Below are 22,444 nucleotides of genomic sequence, written 5' to 3'. Positions count from 1 at the left end.
CTCTCTTACCTGTTTAAGTATGATCATCAAAGAGAGAATGTCACGATGTAAATCCTTTTACCTTGTTCCACACCTCGCCCATACAAACTTTTTTCAACATTTTGTTTATTCTAACAGATTTTCTTATTACAGTGTCATATTCAAAACAACTTATTTGGTGTTAATTTAGATGTTTTGGCTGATTGTAGCCTCTTAATTGTTGTCAACTGGAATTTCATTACGCATGGTTATTCTATTTTTGTCGTATATGTATATTTATTCGATCAGTGAGAAAATTCTTTTACCTTATCCACAGCATACATAATAATAAAAGTGTTTTGCAAGGGTATCGGTTATAGAAAGAGATAGTGTCTGCTAGCAATAATTAGACAAACGTTAATATAACATACAAGGCTAAATACTAGGCTATATAAATTGTCATAAACTGATCAATAATTCTGTGTTGCCAGGATCAAACGTGTATGGTTCTTTTAGATACTTGACAACAATTTCCTGACTTAAAAAGCATTGCTTAACCATGGACAACATTATCTACCTTGACATTAAAACAAGCGTGCAGTAGTTCTAACCGTAGTTAACCCTAGTCAATAACATCATGACTCAATTAGTACATATGTCGTGTCTATCCTAACTCTGTATATGGCTATGGATCCTGGTCTATCACGGTGCTTACAGTGTTATACTGATAACACTATCTTACCGTGTTTACCGACTTGGTATTTCTCTTTTTCTATCGTTCTTCCCATATAAGAAAGATATGGGCATAGTGTCAAGCACGGCATGTATGACCTTGCCAACACTATAGAGTTTCTTTTCGTGATGGTTATGCTATAATAGGTACATGTAATTTGGAACTTTACACCATGAGAACAGACTAATTCACGATGCAGTAGTTTCTTTCTTCTGTTTTACCTTGGTTTGACATTGAATGAGTAATTCATCGGATGTCTTTAGAACTTACCTTACCGAGACACATGGTTCATACTCTCTCTCTCTGTTATTGGTGAATACCGGTTGTTCATCTGTTCTTTACTTTATTATGTGTGTTTTCTTTCAGTTAATTTGTCTTCTGTTTGTGACCTTTTGTCTTTTTTTGTGGCTACGTTTTGTTCCCGTTTTGTGGATTCAGCTGTTATCATCATGATATCATTGCTTTTACTGCAGTAACACACAGTCAGTACTATTTCAGCATAATCCCCGACTTAATGTTGTGTACGAATCATCTTCTACTGGTTTCAATATGACTCAATCGTCCTTATCTTTGCTTTTTTCGGTCATCCTGAGATTTCTATTCAAAGCTAACACCATCTATTTCTAAAGTTTCATTACACTCGGACTTTTATCCTATTTTCATGGACAATAGGAACAGAAAAAAAAAACAACTACTGCTTAATTGTACGTGTGTATTGATGTAGACGTGAATATGTCACAATGTTAAATAATTAGCAAAGTTGGAAGACTAACCGTCTGACATTTTTGTATACTGTCAGGCTTGTTTCTCTGGCTCTGAGCTGAAAAGTTGTTTTTTTTCAACCATCGTTACAAGAAGCTTTTTAAGCAGTTATCAAGATTTGATACGTATTCGTTTTCAAGGTTGGTAAAATTGATCTTTAGTTAACACAATAATTGAGATAAAACATCTCTCTAACCTTGACTAACTCGCTACCGTACAACGCAAGAGACTCCGTAACATATCATATAATCGATCAAATTTTTGTTAACAAGAGACAGCTAGTGAATTTACATATGATAACAAAAAATTAAGACGGTATCATCTTGTACAATTATCTAAAATGTAGACACTAATAAACATCATAAGTAATGCTATAATGGTGTCATGAACAAGGTAATATTTGGTTATAAACTAGAGTTTACCAACCTTTCACTATGTTTCATGCGTTAAAGACGGGCCGAGAATAATCGTCTACGAGTATATAGTCTATGTAGGTATGATTATATTTCCGATCATTACTGGTCTCATTGGAGTGTTTCGGTCATAACTGGTCACATTGGAATTTTTCGATCATACCTGGTCTCGTCGGAGTTTTCCGATAATAACTGGTCTCATTGGACTTCTGAGACGCCTATAAACCAGTTGAAACCATACGTAGAAACTAAACTAACCCAAACCATTCCCACTGTTCTAAGGTTATTTAATCGAATGAATGAAATATAACCAATGCCATTGCATTGCTCGTTTTGCTCATTTACTTCTGTTACTTTGTATGTATGATTTTAGTTACTTTACATTCTTTGTTGTGTATGTCTGTTTTCCATGTCTGGTCTTTGTCCCTGGATTACATTCTTACATTCTTCTGATTACCACTATAGCCTTGGTACCCTTGATTACTCTCTTAACTGTAGATGTCAGGAGAATCTGTAAATGTTCTAATGATTTCTGTTTAGATATTTATTTTGGTCTGATGTGGACCAAGTAAGAGCCAGATCAAAGATTGAAAGAACCAACCTGGTTGGAGAAAATAGGAAGGTTATAGTACAGATGGATTCTCCAATATGGATCTCATCTTTGACAGTGGACACAGATAGCAACACATTATACTGGGTCGACATGGGACGGCAGACTCTTGAGATGGTTGATTATGATGGTACTTTGAGCTCCAGAAAGGTCTTATCCAGAACCCTTGGTGCCACCTTTCTCTCTATGTCTATGGGCAAGGTAGATTATAACGTGACGTTTGCAAATAACATTCTTAAGCAATACAACGTGTATATTTGCGTAATGTAGGGAGAGAAAAAAAAAACCGGAGAAGTGGCTTGAGAAAAGAGTAAATTTAGCTATGAATATTTTGAAATGAAAATTTATATTTACCAAGGTTCAATCATTTAAAATATTATTTTATTGATATTAAGATACTTTACAAATTCTAGAATAGCCAGTGAGACAGTTTTAAAAAGTGGTGGAAAATCGGTTAATTGACAACGATTTTAGCAGCGTCTATTATTTTCCTACTGTAAAAAATGTTCATTAAAGTTGTGAAACGTTCATGCCGAATATTGACAACTTAACTGGTAATTATATATTTTGGTTCGCGGCTTGATATATAGTACTTTAAGGATATACTTTGAAATGCTGATCAATAAACTATGTTCTTGTCAAATTAAAAAAATAATGAAAATGTAAATTAGAAAATGTTTTTGTCACATCATCTTTGATGACATTATATAACAAATTTACATTTTAAAGATGTGATAAAAGATATGTTTTTACTTATACTCTATAAAGTACATACTGATAATAATGGACATTTTAGAAGGTAAAATAGGCAATTTCAAACAATTTAAATAAAACTTTAGTCAGGGAGATTTCCTTTCAATGTTGTTGATTTAAACACAATGGCGCATACTGCACGCGGTTTATTGCCTTCGTTCTGGTAAAATAAGACATTCTATTGATATTATGTAACTAATGGACTAAAGAACTAAAATTTCACTTGAAGCTATAGAACAAAACTTTATAGAATAAAATGTTTTATAATCATTTTCCTTTAATAATCACACGGTTGTTTTGTCTCTTTGTTATTTTTTTTTATAGGAATCGTTCACAGGCACTTGGGACACGGATGGTTTCGACCCCCTTTTTTTCTTGAGAACCAACATTTCCCTCCGATTCGTTAATTTGATTAAATTTGCATTTTTGTCAGTTCCTGTGCCCATTCGTTAAAAATATCTCAAAAGAATGCCTAATGCCACCATCTTATAAACAATTCTTATCAGTAGTAATAAAGATATTTTAATGAAATTAAGGATCGGACGGAAATATTCGTTCTCGAGAAAAAGGGGGTGGTCGAAACCATTTGTGCCCCAAATGCCTGTGGAATCATTAAAATAGCGATGGAACAAAAAAAACTTTATACCTTTATCATCATTTATACTCAGCTGCTAAAATATATTGTCAGTACGATTAAATTCCCAGAAAACAAACAAGTTTCATCGACAAGTGAAATAATGAGAAGTTACTTAACATAGAATTAATTTCATATACGACACTAGTTCACAAATCAATCAAGGTGTTTGATCTACTTATAATCGGGTATTTGATTAAAAAAAAGTCCATGTTTCGTTATTGCATTCATTTACTTGTACTTTCAGGATGTGATATGTGCTACGGAGTTTAAGTATTATTATGTGATGTGTTTTGACAAAATGACGGGAAATAACACGTGGTTTACTTCCTACATCGACCAAGAAGTCTGGGGAATATCTGTGTTTGATTCAGACTTACAGAAACAATCTAGTCGTATGTTTGTTTTCATATCTTTTCAAAGCTCTATCTTAAAATTTTAAAACTTTGGTAAGGGAAACAAGGGTAAAATATATACTGAAAACCGAAGAACTCAACTCAAAACAATTGAGATCGACATAAATTAGTCCAGTTTAAGTTTAATCCAGGTTGCTCAAATTACTTTTGTTCCTTTGTGCGGGTCTCTTTGCTTTAATTATTTCATATTATTTGTTTTGTGTGTCTATTTCCCCTATATATTGGAATATTCTTTTTATTATTACTCAAATCTTGGTTCCCTTGATTACTCTGCCATAGAAAACGGAGTATAAATGATGACCGAAAGAAATACCAATTAACATATAGTACAGAAAAAAATCGACACATGTCATATGCAACAAAATATACAGTGAAGTTATTCATGTAATGTAAAAATGCTGACAAACAAACAGAAACGATAAAATGAACAAAAGAAATAAAAAAAAACCAAAAAGCATGTTTGAACCTGGCATGGGCAAATGAATGCATTCAAAGAAACATGAAATTCAGAAATGTATAGGTACACAATATGTCCACATATACTGGTGATCATTACATTTTTTTACGCCAGCACATATTTCCACTCTAATCAACCATGATTTATCTTTCCAGATCCGTGTCAGAACAAGAATTGTGAACATATGTGTTTTAATATTGACGACAACAACGCCAGATGTGAATGTAAGGAGGGTTATAAAATACAGAATGATGGTATTTCATGTAAAAGTAAGTTATATATTAGTGAAAGAATGATTTATTAAAAATATATAATAAATTCGGAATTTATTACATACTATATTTTAGACCACATCCATATTTGGTATTATAAAAGATAAAACTCAATGTCGGATGGCTGTTATTTTTCATTGTAAGAAAGCCAGCACTCCACAGTATTGTAGAACTGCCTAATTTTGGTCTTGTAATCTGATGCTTTGTAACATTTATCAATTTTAAAAAATGTCAAGCATCTGTAAATCTATATATCTAGAAATAGCTCTAGCCAAGGCCTTCAGGATGCAGTAAAAATTTTCTGGAAAAAAATTACCCACAGCATATAGGGTTACCATAGAAACCATGCAAAAATATGGGAAAATTTGCAAAAATGTTCATAAAATCAGGTTTAAAATTATCAAATTTCCTGCAAAATATCTGCAATTTTTATTTCATCCCCTGAAACTGTTCAAACTTTTTCCTTCGAAAACCCCTTCCTCATATGGGCATCGCCCGTTAGATTTTGAGCTATTTCACTTTGTAATCCACTTATTAAATTTAGCATGGTGAAAAATTGACTTACTTTCACTTTCACAATGAAGTCATATTGTCATTGAAAAAAAGCCCCTTCAACATTGAAAATATATGCAACATTGCAAAATACTTTTAAAAGTCCCTTTTTTTCAGAAAATGTTTTATCAACAATAGATTCTTCATTTTTAATCACTATAACAACCACCATTTTCCATTTATGTCTTTTTTCATCCTTAGCCAAAAGTGGGAAACTAAACTAAACTGTGGAGTGCTGGCAAAACTCATGCTAATGAATAGAAAAAAAGAATTTACTTTTCAAAACCAACGTTAAAAATGGTACACTTTTTATTGTTGGTACACAGTTATTCATTAAAGTTACTCTCCAGATAAATGATCTGCAGCACATAATTAGATTTTGAATGATGAACATGTATTGATATGAACCTCTTTGTTTTTAGGCGAAGATGGCTTATTATTTGGAAAAGGTTTTATCGTAGCTAACGACAGCGATGCTTGTTTGTTTGACTCACATATATTGAACAATGGCGACCAAACACCACACTGCTTCCTCAGTAATCTCACTGGAGTTTCCATGTTTGTTGTGGATAGCCACTATAGGCAGTTTTATTATGTCGACAGTACACACAGTAAAGTGAAAGTGGTTGATATGATAACCAACAGAGAAAAAGAGGTGTTCAGTGACATTACTGGACAAGTAAAAATATCAGGTATGTCCCCTAAATAAAACAAAAAACAGTTTTGCTACTGGCCATTTGAAAAAATTGCCCTCCCTTTGCATTTAATATAGTACCAGCTGCTCCAGTGGTGTAATAACTATTTTGCCAGATTTGTTTTGGACATGAGTTGATTGTAGATCGGATTAATGTTCGGTAATTTTGTTGTTACCATTATTTTGAACATAATACAATTTATATAGTGTTTAGATTTCAATTTGTAGATGTTTTATTGTAAGTATAGCATGGAATTGATACATAAAGATGAAAAAGAATCCTGGTCTACAACTTTATACAGTAATTATTCAAAAATTAATTTTGAATAATCTGATGCCAAAAGCATATTTTTGCTGGAAGAGGTAATTTAATCTCTTCCACTGCCTCATTCTTACATTGCATTGAAACGAATGAAGCAATTGGAATCGATGAACAAAAGAACAGTTGAAATTCGTTGGAAATACGTCTGTGAACATGAAATGTATATAAAATGTCTCATTAAAAATTGTCAGAAAGACCCAATTCTAATTTCGGTTCCATTATCATCCATTGCAATGACTCTAATATTACACCAGTTGACTATAGCTTATTTCAAAATAGACAGGTTACTTTCCAGATATGAACGGAAATATGAAATTTGTCTACAAAGAATTGTATTATTCCCTAGATTTCGGTAGGTCATTCGGAGACAATTCAATGGTCATAAAGTAAGAATGCTATTTATGAATTAGAGTTTGTGCAACAAGTCTCGTCCTTTCCCTGTTTACGATCCATACCAATGAACAAGTCCCAACCTTTCCTTGTTTCCGATCCATACCAATGACCAAGTCCCGTTCTTTCCCTGTAAACGATCCATACCAATGAACAAGTCCTGTCCTTTCCCTGTATATGATCCATACCAATGAACAAGTCCTGTCCTTTCCCTGTATACGATTCATACCAATGAACAAGTCCTGTCCTTTCCCTGTTTACGATCCATACCAATGAACATGTCCTGTCCTTTCCCTGTATACGATCCATACCAATGAACAAGTCCCGCCCTATCCCTGTTTACGATCCATACCAATGAACAAGTCTGTCCTTTCCCTGTATACGATCTATACTAATGAACAAGTCCCGTCCTTTCCCTGTTTACGATTCATACCAATGAACAAGTCTGTCCTTTCCCTGTGTACGATCCATACTAATGAACAAGTCCCGTCCTTTCCTTTCATACGATCCATACTAATGAACAAGTCCCGTCCTTTCCCTGTTTACGATTCATACCAATGAACAAGTCTGTCCTTTCCATGTATACGATCTATACTAATGAACAAGTCCCGTCCTTTCCCTGTTTACGATTCATACCAATGAACAAGTCTGTCCTTTCCCTGTTTACGATTCATACCAATGAACAAGTCTGTCCTTTCCCTGTGTACGATCCATACTAATGAACAAGTCCCGTCCTTTCCCTGTTTACGATTCATACCAATGAACAAGTCTGTCCTTTCCCTGTATACGATCTATACTAATGAACAAGTCCCGTCCTTTCCCTGTTTACGATTCATACCAATGAACAAGTCTGTCCTTTCCCTGTATACGATCTATACTAATGAACAAGTCCCGTCCTTTCCCTGTTTACGATTCATACCAATGAACAAGTCTGTCCTTTCCTTTCATACGATCCATACTAATGACCAAGTCCCGTCCTTTCCTTTCATACGATCCATACCAATGACCAAGTCCCGCTCTTTCCCTATTTACGATCCATACTAATGAACAAGTCCTGTCCTTTCCTTTCATACGACCCATACTAATGAACAAGTCCCGTCCTTTTCCTATGTACGATCCATACTAATGATCAAGTCCCGTCCTTTTCCTATGTACGATCCATACTAATGAACAAGTTCCGCCCTTTCCCTATTTACGATCCATACCAATGAACAAGTCCCGTCCTTTTCCTATGTACGATCCATACTAATGAACAAGTCCCGCCCTTTCCCTATTTACGATCCATACCAATGAACAAGTCCCGTCCTTTTCCTATGTACGATCCATACTAATGAACAAGTCCCGTCGTTTTCCTATGTACGATCCATGCTAATGAAATGACAATATTATTTAAGGGCTAGCTTTAGATTGGACGACTAAGAACTTATACTGGACCGACTCCTACGGAGGAAAGATAGTAGTATTTTCTTTGACCACAAGCACCTTGAATGATAATCTGGTAACCTCGTTAGAAGATCCATCTTCCATTACCATAGACCCTCATGGAAAGTAAGTAACCTATGCCATAGGATTTCTTTGAATGTAACTGTCATTACCATGATCATTGATAGACAAGAAAAGTTAATAACCAGTACCTTAGGCCCATTGAAAGTACGTTACTACCATCACATACTTCTTAGAAAGGACAGTAAGTTATTATCACCATTGACTCTCGTAAACATTAAGTAACGATAAGCTCGAGTCCTTATGAAGAAAATATGTGACCAATGCATGTGACCAATATCTTTCACTTTAAAAGAAGCAAGTACAACATAATTCTAGAAATGGCTTTTGAATAAACTTATGCAGCTAAGTTAGACGTTTGAGACAGCATTTGGGACACATCCAACTGTTCATCCATATTTGAAGCATAAACTTAATATCAGAAGTAGCATTAAATAAAAAGCTTAGTTTTTCAAGAACACAAAAAAAATATAAGTTTCTTCGTTTATATGAAGATCTATGAAACTATATATTTTTTAACATTGCAGTAATCTCTTGATTCAAATATCAAATGTCACATATTGCTAACTCATATCGGTTGTGAAGAAAAGTCCTGAAAATATTCATGGATATATATTAGTCTCGTCTAGACAAATGTTGTATACAATTTCAGAAAAATGTATTGGTTGACCGGTAAATTAGCGAATACCTTGGATGTGGCAAATTTAGATGGTACTAATCACTATTCAGTAATTCCAACGGGAACACTTAACAGTGCACATGCTTTATTCTACGACGTACATTCAAAACGGTAAATGACGATTACTATGATACACATCACTTTCGTTTTTTTTTGGTCATTTTATGAGGGTATATTTGGGGCACGACTTATTTGAAAGGTTTGTGTTAAAGGTCACACGAAATGGAAATATGTTTAAGACTTTTTTTTGTGGAGAAAATTTACTGAAGTTTAATATTTTTTGCCTATTGAAATACACGCGAAAATTTTAAAGATACAGAATCAGAGCGCATAACTCGAAATATAATAAAATATATGCATCATTACACATCAAAACCAGATTAATTGGCACCAATTAATATAAATAAATATCAATAAATTCGCAATATTGATTAAGTTTATTTAGTTCGTTTCATTTTTTATATTTGTGAATTTTTCAAATATTCTCAATTACCCGGTAAAAATAAGGTATTAAATTTGATGAAACAGGATATATAAGTTTGTCACACCGAAATTTGCAATATCTGTGTTTTTTATTTTTGTATTTAGACTATTTTATGTCACTGGACTTGGAGATATGCAGAGTGTTAAGACAGACGGAACAAACATAGCTTATCATCCATATACTGGACGCGTTACACATATACTTGTCTATAAGGTAGGTCAAGGTCATTACTGAACTGATACACATATACTTGTCTATAAGGTAGGTCAAGGTAATTACTGAACTGATACACATGTACTTACCTATAAGGTAGGTCAAGGTAATTACTCAAATGATACACAACAATTATTATTAAGATGGCACAACATAAAAAAGAAAGGAAACTATTTACAGCAGGAAAAATTTTGTCATTTTATTCGAAGCTGTTGGAGTGAATTGAATTAAAAAAAGGAGAATTTTGAAAAATATGTTGTAAGGGTAAATACAAAAATAGACATGAACTAAAATTGCATGTATTTTTTACATTGAAAGGAGTTTGTTTTATGGACTGCTAGTGATGAATATCTGGAGATGGCACATAGAACTTCGTACTTCGCCGACGTTTATATGGACATTGGTTACATGGGAATTGTCAGTGCTATTGGTATTTATGACAAAGACATGCAACCAATGGAAGTCAGTAAGTCATAACATATTGCAACAATCTCCATATACTTAGGGATATACTACAAACGAACTATACAAGAAAACGCCATTTAAATTCAACATAAGCACAAACGAACGGAGAATGATATAGAAAATTTTGACATGTTTCTTTGATTTAACTTCAATTAAACTTATATGTAAAACTTTTACAGTGACTTTCCTACAACCATGATACTTTTTGTTACCAATCTGCTGAACAATACAAAGGATTGACAAAGCTATTGAGACATTTAAACTGACCAGTTGCTGTTGAAAGAGTTGATGAACTGGTAGCCACTCACCCATGAAAAGTTACCTGGTCAGGTGTAAGGCAGCCAATACTGGCTATGTTTCACATCATATGGAAATTTTTCAGCTTGTGAATATTACTCACAATGTGTTTTGAGGGAATTTAATGTGCTTTTTTACATAATTAGTATTTTTTTGTACTTGCTATCACAGGAAAAGTACTAAAATTGAAACTATTGGTTGTGAATATTGTTTATATTTTCCAAGAAAAAAAAGGCTTTAAACCCACAGGTCCCCAAATGGATAGCAAATATGAACTGGCAAATTAAAGTAAAATGGTAACACTTTCATGGAATGAACAATAATTTGAAGTCACAATGTTATGCTACTATTTATTTGAATTGTCCCATCCCAATTCTGAATCCATTGATTACTGTATTTTTTTTTTAAATATATGCATTGAAATATACCCTTTCAAAGTATCTTCTATAACAATAGTTCGGATTCTTATAAATTTCTTGCACATGTTTCATATTATTTAAAATATACATGTACAAAAAGTATATATAGTTCTGATGAAAGTTAGTGCACTTCAGCCATACATGTAAGTATAAAATCATATTTCCCATAAAACACTCAAATCAGAGTTGTAAATCATAACACTTAATCCAGAACAACAATTACGATGAAAATAAAACTAAGAAATATTCTCCATATAATTCCAGTTACATGTATATCATTGCTAGTAATCCCAAGCTGTACTTTACATGAAAATCATTGCACTTTAAAAAAAAAACTGCACTAAATCCCAAACTATTACATTTGAATGAAAATCATTGCACTTTAATAATCCACAAAAGTTTCAAGGAAAATATCATTTAAATCAAAAGCTATAAATTCAATGAACAGAAGTTTCAATGTAAATAACACTTATTCCAAATCTTAAATTTCATTGAAAATCATTGCACTTATCATCCCAAATTATAATTTCAATCAAACACAATGCACTAAATCCCAAACTATAACACAAATGAAAATTATTTTTAACATGATACTTAATCCCAAACTATGAAAACCAGTGCAGTTAATCCAGAACATCATAATTCCAATGGAAATCCTTCATAATTAATAAAGCATTTAGCATTTAATTCAGTTTTAAGCTTACTCATATTTAAAGTTGAATAAAATAAACTAATAGCACTTTTTCAAAAAAAAATGTTTTTATGTGAACCTCAAACTGTTTGCACTTTGTATAACACTTGTTCCTTAACTATAGTATGAATCACATACTTTCCACTAAAAGGGCATCTTGGTAGGCCTATTCAAGTTTTATGAAGGAGGGAATAAATATTAATTGAGGTATCATTTTTATAATAATATATAAGACTTCTGTACAATGTAGTTAAGATAAAAATAAATTCTTTTATATACTCTTCTAAATCATGGTTTGCAACCTTTTCAACAAAATACGAAACATAATATAATTTATTAAATTTGAACTCCCCTCACCAATGAAAAATAGAATAGCCCAGGTAGTTGCTTCAGATTTAAATAACTAGGAGCTAGCTATGAAACGATTCATAGGTGAGTATTCATCAACTCTTTCAATAGCAACTGGTCAGTTTAAATGTCCCAATAGCTTTGTCAGTCCTTTGTATTGTTCACCAGATTGGTAATAAAAGAGTGTCATGGTTGTAGGAAAGTCAATGTAAAACTCATATTAGTATTACCGACTCAGTGTTTGAAGTGAACATCTTTCTATAGAACTAGATAAATGTTTTACCGGAGCTTGCTTGTGTACAATGACTTATGTCTTCTTGTTACTTACTGGTATTTTATTTCTCAGATAACTGTACCAATGATAACGGTGGCTGTCAACATATCTGTCAACCTACAGCAACGTCCATGAAATGTTTCTGTAATTTTGGATATAAACTTAGTTCAGATGGGAAAACATGTTTCAATGGTAAACTTGTTTGTCTTTAGTACTTAAAAGAAACCTTAACCGAATTTCTACCAGAAACAAATAACCGCAATGAAAGCGAGGGGGGTAAGCTCGCAATAAAACTTGATTTAATCCTTCATTTTATCGGAGATACCTTTACAAAACCAGGCCATTGGTGTTAACTTCCCGTTATTTCCATTTATATGCGGACTTTTCATTTTTGTCCAGTATTGTAATTCCGGTTATCTTATTACCCACTTACCAACTCGTTTTTTACCTTCCATAGGAGGCGTTTAAACCTTTTCAAACACTATATATACATTTCAATTAATGGCTTTTGATAAGCATTACTTTATCAAGTTATAGTCCTTGTTGTTAATGGAAAAAAAGTCTTTTTTTTTCAACGACACCTACGATATTTGCCGTTAGAACCTGTACATCTTATTAATTATATTAAAAGTTGTCAGCCAGTTGTAATGTAAATGGATTTTTTAAAGGTACTTTTACAAACTCATATGCTGTATTTATCTTTTCCAGAACCGTTCTATGACGAGTTTGCCATAATTTCGGACGTAACACATGATAGACTTTACCAAGTAGGTTTATCAGATGCAGAGTTACGGGCCTTGGATATCCCAGATGTCAACGTACCAGTGTCTGTAATTTATGACAAGCCAACAGAAAAATTGTACTGGTCCAATGCTGTTAGAACTGAAATCAGAGCTGCAAAGCTTAAAGCTACAACAAGTGAACTTATATTTGATACATGTAAGATTTTTAAAAGAATTTATACATCAAACTGTTTGAAAAGGAATCGATTTGAATTGTATTACATTACACTTTTGTTCAGCTTGTGTTAATTGTCAGTTTGTTTAGTGGAAGAAAAAAAAAACATTTTGAACAAAAGCAATATCACGTTTTCTCTGTAAAAACACTGTTATTTTATTATAATATTTATCTTATTTTTGTTTTATGTCGTTCAGCTGTCAGATCATTTTAATGTTAGAAACTGCTATTATAGTTTTGTGGTTTTTTTTTAATTGAATTAGCGAAACCATTTTTATTCTTCCTCTATTTTTTAAGGGTCAACTTTACCTGTTGGTCTGGCGTTTGATTACTCTTCTGGGCTTCTGTACTTTTCTACAGAGGCTTGGTACGAGTCTAGTTACATTGCCTGTATTCATCCACATGTTGGTAAAGTAAAAACTTTGATGACCGACTTAGACCTGCCTAAGAACATCGCTCTCTATCCGTCTAAAGGGTAAGTCCAACAGTTTCCGATTATGATAGAGTTGTCCCGTGTCATAAAAAATGTCTAAATGATTTTTGCTGAATTCCCTCTCAACTAAACAAAATGTGCAATCAGATTGCTTGAAAAATGGAGATCTGAGACAAAAATTCGGGGAATTTCGGGTATTGTTTCTCATATTGAAAATTGTCATAAAACTCTTACTATCTGCCTTAGATTTTTTCTGTTTTGTTTTTATAGTTTTTTCATAGATTTTTTACATATTAAACTAAATACTTGTAACTAATATTTTTACTCCGAATTCATCCGAGTTGACTTAAAAGCTGAATTGTTTTAAGTCTTTAGAAAATTTACATTGAACAGTGAAATATATTAATTGTACAACACATGAAATTGATAGAAATGAATGTAACAAAATAAAATATGATTGAAAAGTGCATTAATTCGACATTACAATTTACGATAGATGGATGTTTTGGACTGATATATCAACAAGTGACACGACTTCATCTTACATTGGAAAAGCTTATATGGATGGAACCAACAAAAAGAAGATTGTCACAACTGATATTGATGCCCCAAATGGAATCATCATCGATTTTAGTTGTAAGTTGGAAAATAAAGACTAACACTCAAAAGGAAGTCATTTTTTCTCATTGACGTTTACATTTACGGTTTGAACCTAACTCAAGTATGCCTGTCGGTCATATTGTCGTTATATATGGAATTGAAACAAAAAATATCACTGCCTTAGTAAAGTGCTAAATTTTGTCTTTCCTGTAAAACTTTTTTTATATATTTTGCCTGAATTAACTTTTCTAAATATTCACTAAATACCAAGCAGTCGCAGTTATTAAGTTTATTCACAAAACAGCGAAAATGAAAGTTCTTTGACCAGCAGAATTTGACAATTAAATCTTGGTTTTAGAATTAAATATTTTAGAAATTTTATATCAAGAACATTTTGATATTATTCAGCTGATAGATTGTACTGGGCCGATGCTGGATTAAGTAAAATATTTAGTGTTGATATGTACGGTAATGGTAGAATGACTATCATTGAGGAACCCAGTGCTGGTCTGGTTGGTCTGGACATATCACCGCCTTATCTTTATTACGTTGGGAGGAACAAACAGTGAGTAGAGAATTATCATTTCTTCATAAATATGAACTATTTCTTTGGTTTTTTGGTTGTCAAAACCCTTAAAATTGGAAGTATCTAATTGTAAAATAATCAATTATACCTTTAGTCCAACAAATTATTTGTAACAGTTACCTGTTTGATTAGAATAAAATGGGTTTGTTGTATTTGTATAATTCATGCTAAAACAATTTGAAATACAATCTTATTTCATCTGATTAAAGGTACTTTGAGAAAGAAAACTCCATTTATGTGTTGCATACTCCGTAACAAATTAATCATTAATTACAGGCATGTGTCAAAGATTGAATTAAGTTCTATGAGTAAGCTGTCGTTTATGAATGATGTCCATGCCCTTGGAAGAATAGAATCTATACGAGTGTATCCAGAACAGGACCAACCGTGTATGTTTATTACAAAAGTTACTTTACTTTGATCAGGAGGAAGTTTCCCCCACTTTCTTTTATTACTCCTGGAAGTGTATTCAAGTTCATCATATTATTTGACTTTAAACAGTACATAGACAAACCTTTGGTAAATTTTCACTCATTGTAATTCGCTATATGAATGGTATAAACAAGGTTCCATAAAGTATATTACACTGTTTCACACATTGTCTGCATGTATTAGAATTTAACTTCACTTTTTGTATACCGCGCTTTGACAAGAGGGAGGTTAATAGTGACCATGGTGTCTTTCCGTTTGTCCATCTGCAACCCCTCTGAAACTACTGAATGGACTTAGATGAAACTTTCACAGATTCCTTATTACATGATGCCGTTGTGAACCACTTATTTTTTTCTTCCATCCGAATGGCATTTGAAGTTTTCTGTTAGAAAATATGGACTTTTTCAGTGGTCGACCAAAGGGGATATACTATTTCACAACTCTTCTTTAACCGCTGAATGGAATTTTATGACACTTTCACAGACAGAGTCTTTATTACAGGATGTTTTTACATCTAAAAGCCTTATATTACTTACTGCTATATGTTTTCTTGGGAGGGAAGCCAGTGATATTTGTTCACAGTTTTTATATTACTTTCTTTAAATACACACGTCATTATGTAACCGTAAAATCACATGTTTGTTTTAATAATAACATTTTTACACAGTAAGTGACGCCTGCAAAAACAATGGAGGATGTGGATTATTTTGTCTTTCTATACCAAGTGGAAGAACCTGTGCATGTGAAGATGGTGATAATCTACAGGCGGACGGCAAAACATGTCAACAGCGTAGGTTTTATAGCTAATATTCTAATTTTTGTCGACTCATAACACCGAGCTAAATATTGAAAAAAACGTAATTACAATGCATTGAGATAAGATAAATGTTATTGATGGCATGATAAACAACAACAATAGATTTATTCATATTATCTGGTATTCACAGATGACAATAATTCTTTGAAAAACTACTTTTACTCTGGATTACTCCAATTGAATCGATATGTGCCCGAAAATAAACGTTAATCTTTATTGATATATTGTTGTAGATATATCATGTCCAACAAGCATACCTAACGCTATACTAGCTGATAGATGTATTGGTCATGCGACTGGTGTCTGTAACTTTACATGTGCCAGTGGCTATGAAAAGACTGTCGATGTTCTAAAATGTGATGATAATGGTAACTGGAATCAACACGTACATACAGTTTGTCAGAGTAAGCATTGATTCTGATACCAATATTGATTTTTTAAAATCAATTGAAAAGGACATTTTAAACAGTATTTTTAAGGATCTTTAAGGTAAATACAAATTAAAAGAACACACATTTTACTACATATGTCATAAATGTTAATAATATTGTTAGTTGTCACATGGCTACATATGTAGTAAAATGTGTGTTCAAAGTCATGAAATGCTATTTCATGGTTTAAAATGTACTTGGTATAAAACCGAGGTTTTACAAAATCATTCTGTAGAATACACTATGTATCAGATACTTCATTATTTTTAATATATATATATGTGTGTGTGTGTGTGTGTGTGTGTGTGTGTGTGTTACCGCGAATGGATATCTTTTTCATTAATCTTTCTTCATCCCTGAGAAGAAAGGTTTTTATTGTAAACAGGGACCCTTATACTTGTTCACTTGGGCCGTATAAGGGAATTGTTAATACCAAGTGAGTACGAAATTAACTATTTTAAAATGAAAACAAAAATATTGACTTTGTAAAAAATCTTTCAAAATTCAGCTGTTTTTATTTCAACACTATGTAGATTTAAAAAAAACCCACTTTTTTCATTAATATCTGTTTAATTAATTTTAGTAAGAACATTTATTGTATTCCTCAAGATTGCAGCTATAGCTTAGATGAAAGCTTTTAAGATGATACTCAATTAAGTGAAATGTAATTTTAGGTCTTTCTGGAACCTGTAACGCTTTCATACCTAATGGGCATGTATCAACTGACTGCGACAAGAAAATCAACTCTGTTTGTACATTTAAATGCAACGCTGGCTACGTGCCTAAGAATAATGATGCTTCCGTAACGTGCACCAACAGTGGGGCCTGGAGTAGACCAGTACAAGATCTCTGTATAAGTAAGTTTTAGTGTTAGAAAATACTTCTTCATCTTTTTCTGTGATTTATTATTTTACTTCTTTGATACATGCATTATATCTTTCGTATACGTAGTATATTACATTTTTTGGCTATTTAGCTTAAGTCATAACTGGTTAGTACTTTCCAAGCAGTATCATCTCCTTTCAAGTTAAATTGGATAATACCAATGCGTTTTACAGCTTTGAACAAAAGACAGTTTCTTATTCTTCATTAGGTTTTATTGACATTTCGTCCAGAACTTATTTCAAATGTCGTAAATTTTCCTCTTAATAACTCGATGTTGAGGTCACCGCATTACTCTCTCTTATCTTTATTTTTTGTATATGTTGATTCCTCTGTATCTATTGTTACAAATACAGGGAATAAAGTGAAATGTTATGATTTTATTTTCATATTTAATTGTCTGTCTTATTTTACTTTTTTTAGTGGACGGTAAGATTTTGTTACAACTTCTTCCTGCTGTGTCAATGGTCACCCTATTCCGTCAAATTTTCCTTTTACCATTTGTTTACACGGTGACTAACACTTATATTGCACAGGCAAAAGTGACTGATTTGAGAAATATCATTTGCAAATGCCTTAATTGAGCAACTTTTCTACCAAAAGCAACGTGTTAAACGAATGGTTATTATTCATTACAATATTGTTCTTGATGTGAAAGTTGTAGATTTACTAAAAACACATGATTACCTTCAATTTCTAAAAAATATCATTGTCACAAATTCTGTATATCCTTTCTTTCCTTTGTTTACATTGTTGTAATAAGAAAAGCATGTGATTTTAACATAAATCATTGATGAACACTGAAATTCGTGACAGTACCTATCCTGTAAACCACTTTTGCCTGAGAAATGCTAACTCTATTGTAGTGTAGTCGAGATATTCTAACATAACTTCCATTTTAAAGATCGTGGCTATTGGAAACATGATATATCTGGTGTCACTTGAAAAATTTAGTTCGACATGTTGAAATATTATGTCAAGTGACATAGAAGGTATTTTGTATGTAGGGAATTATATCGAACCAGGGAAAAACAGTCTTTTTTCTTGTTTTTTTTTTTAAATATTTTTAACTAGTTATGTTTTTTTCTTTGTCTAATGGGTCATGTTTTGGATTACACAAAATTGTCTGCATGAGTTTTTTCTGTGTTGTTTAGTGAATGAACATTGTTTTTGTTCTCGTAAAAATGATGCTACTCAAACATTGTCATATTTGTTGAAAAAGTGGGATAAATTTAATAACCTATTATTATTAACGATTATATTTGGGCTTATCAAAGAAATTAAGGCGTTCCTTTTATTGTGATTTTCGTATGCTCCTTCTATCCAATCTAGGAGATACCTTTTATAATGTAATCCGAAGCTTTTTTATAGCTATGATATCATGTTAAACATTAAATCTTTACGTATACAAACATAGCAAGATTCGTTCCGCTGTGTACAGGTCTGAATGAGGAACATGTCATCAGCAGCATGTTGACCCAGAGTGTGTAGAAAAATGTAGATATAAAAATAATAGAATTTAATTGCTTGCAATGGTAATCTGTTTATTGAAAGATGGGATTTTTTATTATGATATATATTACAGCTTCAGAAAACTATTGCCCAGCTTCTATACCAGATGGAGCATTGGCATCAGATTGTACAAGGTCGGCCGGAAGTCAATGTGATTACACTTGTAACTCAGGCTTCCTTAAGAATAATGCCGTTACAGCTCTTGTGTGCCTATCATCTGGACAATGGAACTTTAAAGGGGTCTTCTGTCAGCCAGGTAAACTTTATTTCACTGTCCATAGTGTGAGTACCAAGCATGTGTATAAATAGCTGTTATGCGTGTAATATGAATACTCTAGTAATATTTTATAGCAGGGTTGGTAATGAACAGTACCAAAAAAAAAATGTTTGTTTCTTAAAGTGATCTGAGACTTGTCATTGACCTTGATTCTTTTTATTTTTCCACTAAAGATTCGACATTACGTTGCCCAACATCGATTCCAAATGGTGCTTTCGGCAACCAGTGTACATTCTATACCGGAAAATATTGTTCATACACATGTAATACTGGATACATAAAGAACCCATCCATAGGTCAGCTAAGATGCCAAGAGAATGGTAAATGGCAGTTTCAACTGCAGTCACTATGTGTTCAAGGTAAATAATCTTACTTTTTTGTAAGTATAGTCAATGAAATAAACATCTTTTTCTTTAAATATTGAATCTATTACCCAACTATCAACATCATCAAAATTTGCTTTAACTGCATGAACTTTCTCCCTTTGCCTGTTTTCTAACTGGTCAAACTCATTTGACTTATGCACTGCATGAAATGAACTTATTCAGCAACAGGAAATGTAGCTGTTTAACTACGTTCAGTATTTTCAATATCGGCAATCATTAGAAATTTTCTCCCTCGTAAATTAGTGTTCAAAGCGTTTCTTGAGTCAGGAGAAAATGATAGACCTCTCATAGTTTTCTTGTGTGGTAAAATTCTGGTTTCAAACTGAAAAAAAAGGAATTACCGCGAAGCTCAAGTGATAGGCTGGTTCGTACTTGAACTATCAGTATGGTGTATCCTCCTGCACCATGAGAACAGTTTTGTTCAACATTTCATGGTTTTCCTTCCATCTTTCGTTTACCCTGGACTTGAAGTTTTATGAGCAGCTTGCCGGTTGTTTTTAGAAAAACGGAGGATGCTTACCCTACCAGTGCACTTTGTCCATGCTCCACGTGAAGTCCGATTTGCTCATTTACTTTTGTTGTTTTGTAGTTATAGTTTGGGTTGTTTTGTGTTTATTGTTGTGTGTACAGTACCTGTATGGGATAAACTTCCCATTTTATGGGGTATGGGGCAATGGGTATTGTGGCATTGGGAATGGGGTAAATGAATAGGGCAATTGGAATGGGGCGAGGGAATAGTTTTGATTGGTCAGTTAAAGTTGTTCTACCTTTTTCTGCAAGCAACGTACATATCATAATCCGATGACAGCAATTAAAAAAATTTTTAAACAAGATTGTTTTAGAGTACTTTTTAATTAATTACAGGTGTCGCAATTCATTATTCATTGACATTTTTTTTTAAATATATTGAAAATGTTCGCGCTCATACAATTTCTAAACGTAAATAATTTTTGAAAATTCATATTGAAATAATTTTGTGTTGGAGACACTCGTATGATTTTGATATTGACAAATTAAACACATCGCGCAACAATAACAAGACTATTTAAAAATAATAAAATGTTGATTCCCTTTGCTGTCAATTGGCAAAAGTATGCCATTATAATAGCAATTTCGCAAAGGATAATAATATTGCCGTTTGTAATATTTTATACAACAATTTTAGACCATTATTGAAATTATTTACTGTTCGCATCCTTGCAATATGCAGACATGTGTCATTTTTTAGTAATTGAACTGAAATCAATATGTCATAGCCAAACATATGATGCCTATTTGGACAATTTTAACGTTTTGAACAATAATATCAGACCAAAAAGGTAATTTCAAGTGTTCGCACTCATTCAATTTGCAAAAAATATCTCATTTTCAAGAATTTTGTCTGACATTTATGTTTCACAGCCATCAACAGAATAATAATATAGACAATTTTAACATTTTTTACAATAATTTTATACTAATAGGTATATTAAAAGTGTTATCACACGTACACTTTTCAAAAATATGTCATTTTGAAGATTTTTTACTGAAATGTGAGTGTTGCAAACACCAACCAGAATCTAATATTGCCATTTTTACATTTTTAACAATAATTTTGGACCATGTTTTGAATTAAAATTGTGCGCATCCATACAATCTGCAGAAATATGACATTTTTGTGAAATTTGACTTAAATTGATTTGTCAAAGCATCACACATGTTACTTTTTTTGACAATTTTAACATTTTAAACAATAATGTAAGACCAGAAAGGACATTTTAAATGATAGCATTCAATCAATCTGCAAAAAATATCTCATTTTCAAGAATTTGGTCTGAAATATATGTATCACAGCTATCAACAGAATAATAATATAGACAATTTTAACATTTTTTGCAATTATTTTAGACTAAAAGGTATATTGAAAGTGTTATCACGCATACACTTTGCAAAGAGTAATCAAGGGAACCAAGGTTATGGCGGTAATCAAAAGAATATAATCCAGGGACAAAGACCAGACATGGAAAACAGGCACACACAACAAAGAACATAAAGTAACTAAAATCATACATACAAAGTAACAAAAGTAAATGAGCAACTCGGACTCCACTAAAAATTGGGAGCATGGACCAGGTGCACCGGTAGGGTAAGCGTCCTCTGCTTTTCTAGAAACACCCGCCGAGTTGCTCATAAAAAGTCAAGTCCGGGGTAGATAAACGAGGAAAGGCAAACTATGACCCGTTGAATAAATCAGTTTTCATGGTGCTGATGGATACACCATAACGATCCACGAGTTCATGATGACGACCATATAACTTCTGTAGTGATGACTTCAATCTTGTAGCAACATAACCTGTTCCAGAAGCCTATTTGTTAAACTTCTAGCGCGATACAAAAAGTCTGCGTAGTTTCGACAAGCTCTGGCATAACGTATGAGTTGTGATATGAACACTCCATACACAGGAGCCGAAGGGATGTTGCCACAGATGAAAAGAAAGTTGACAGTTCTGAATGAAAAGTCATCATGTTTGTCGTAAAGTTTGGTTAATAGTTTTCCTTTACCATAAAAAATATGTCATTTTGAAGATTTTTGACTGAAATATGAGTGTCGCAACCACCAACCGGATACAAATATTGCCATTTTTAATCTTTTTAACAATAATTTTAGACCATTTTTTAAATTAAAATTGTTGGCACCCATATAATCTGCAGAAATAAGACATTTTTGTGAAATTTGACTGAAATTAATGTGTCAAAGCATCTCACATGATACTTTTTTGACAATTTTTAAATTTTAAAACATAATATAACAC

At 32.6% G+C, this 22,444-nt stretch overlaps 1 protein-coding gene across 1 annotated transcript in view; it reads left to right on the top strand.

Moving 5' to 3' along the window:
- LOC148610976 (low-density lipoprotein receptor-related protein 2-like) overlaps positions 1–22,444 on the top strand; it is a 42,436-nt gene that overhangs the window by 13,105 nt on the left and 6,887 nt on the right. The window contains exons 3-21 of the mRNA XM_088590944.1: positions 2,407–2,677; positions 4,111–4,258; positions 4,892–5,005; positions 5,983–6,252; positions 8,361–8,514; positions 9,122–9,259; positions 9,737–9,845; positions 10,164–10,311; positions 12,412–12,531; positions 13,048–13,278; positions 13,594–13,771; positions 14,226–14,365; positions 14,738–14,894; positions 15,192–15,304; positions 16,015–16,137; positions 16,398–16,568; positions 17,270–17,452; positions 19,063–19,245; positions 19,440–19,625. Coding sequence (XP_088447070.1) covers positions 2,407–2,677; positions 4,111–4,258; positions 4,892–5,005; positions 5,983–6,252; positions 8,361–8,514; positions 9,122–9,259; positions 9,737–9,845; positions 10,164–10,311; positions 12,412–12,531; positions 13,048–13,278; positions 13,594–13,771; positions 14,226–14,365; positions 14,738–14,894; positions 15,192–15,304; positions 16,015–16,137; positions 16,398–16,568; positions 17,270–17,452; positions 19,063–19,245; positions 19,440–19,625 — 3,137 coding nt within the window. The remainder of the gene's footprint in view (positions 1–2,406; positions 2,678–4,110; positions 4,259–4,891; positions 5,006–5,982; positions 6,253–8,360; positions 8,515–9,121; positions 9,260–9,736; positions 9,846–10,163; positions 10,312–12,411; positions 12,532–13,047; positions 13,279–13,593; positions 13,772–14,225; positions 14,366–14,737; positions 14,895–15,191; positions 15,305–16,014; positions 16,138–16,397; positions 16,569–17,269; positions 17,453–19,062; positions 19,246–19,439; positions 19,626–22,444) is intronic.

Source organism: Perna viridis, chromosome 7 (genome assembly GCF_037379345.1).
Source record: "Perna viridis isolate PV_CMFRI_1.1 ecotype Kerala chromosome 7, ASM3737934v1, whole genome shotgun sequence".
NCBI lineage: Eukaryota > Metazoa > Mollusca > Bivalvia > Mytilida > Mytilidae > Perna > Perna viridis.
This window is presented reverse-complemented; position numbering and strand designations above follow the sequence as displayed.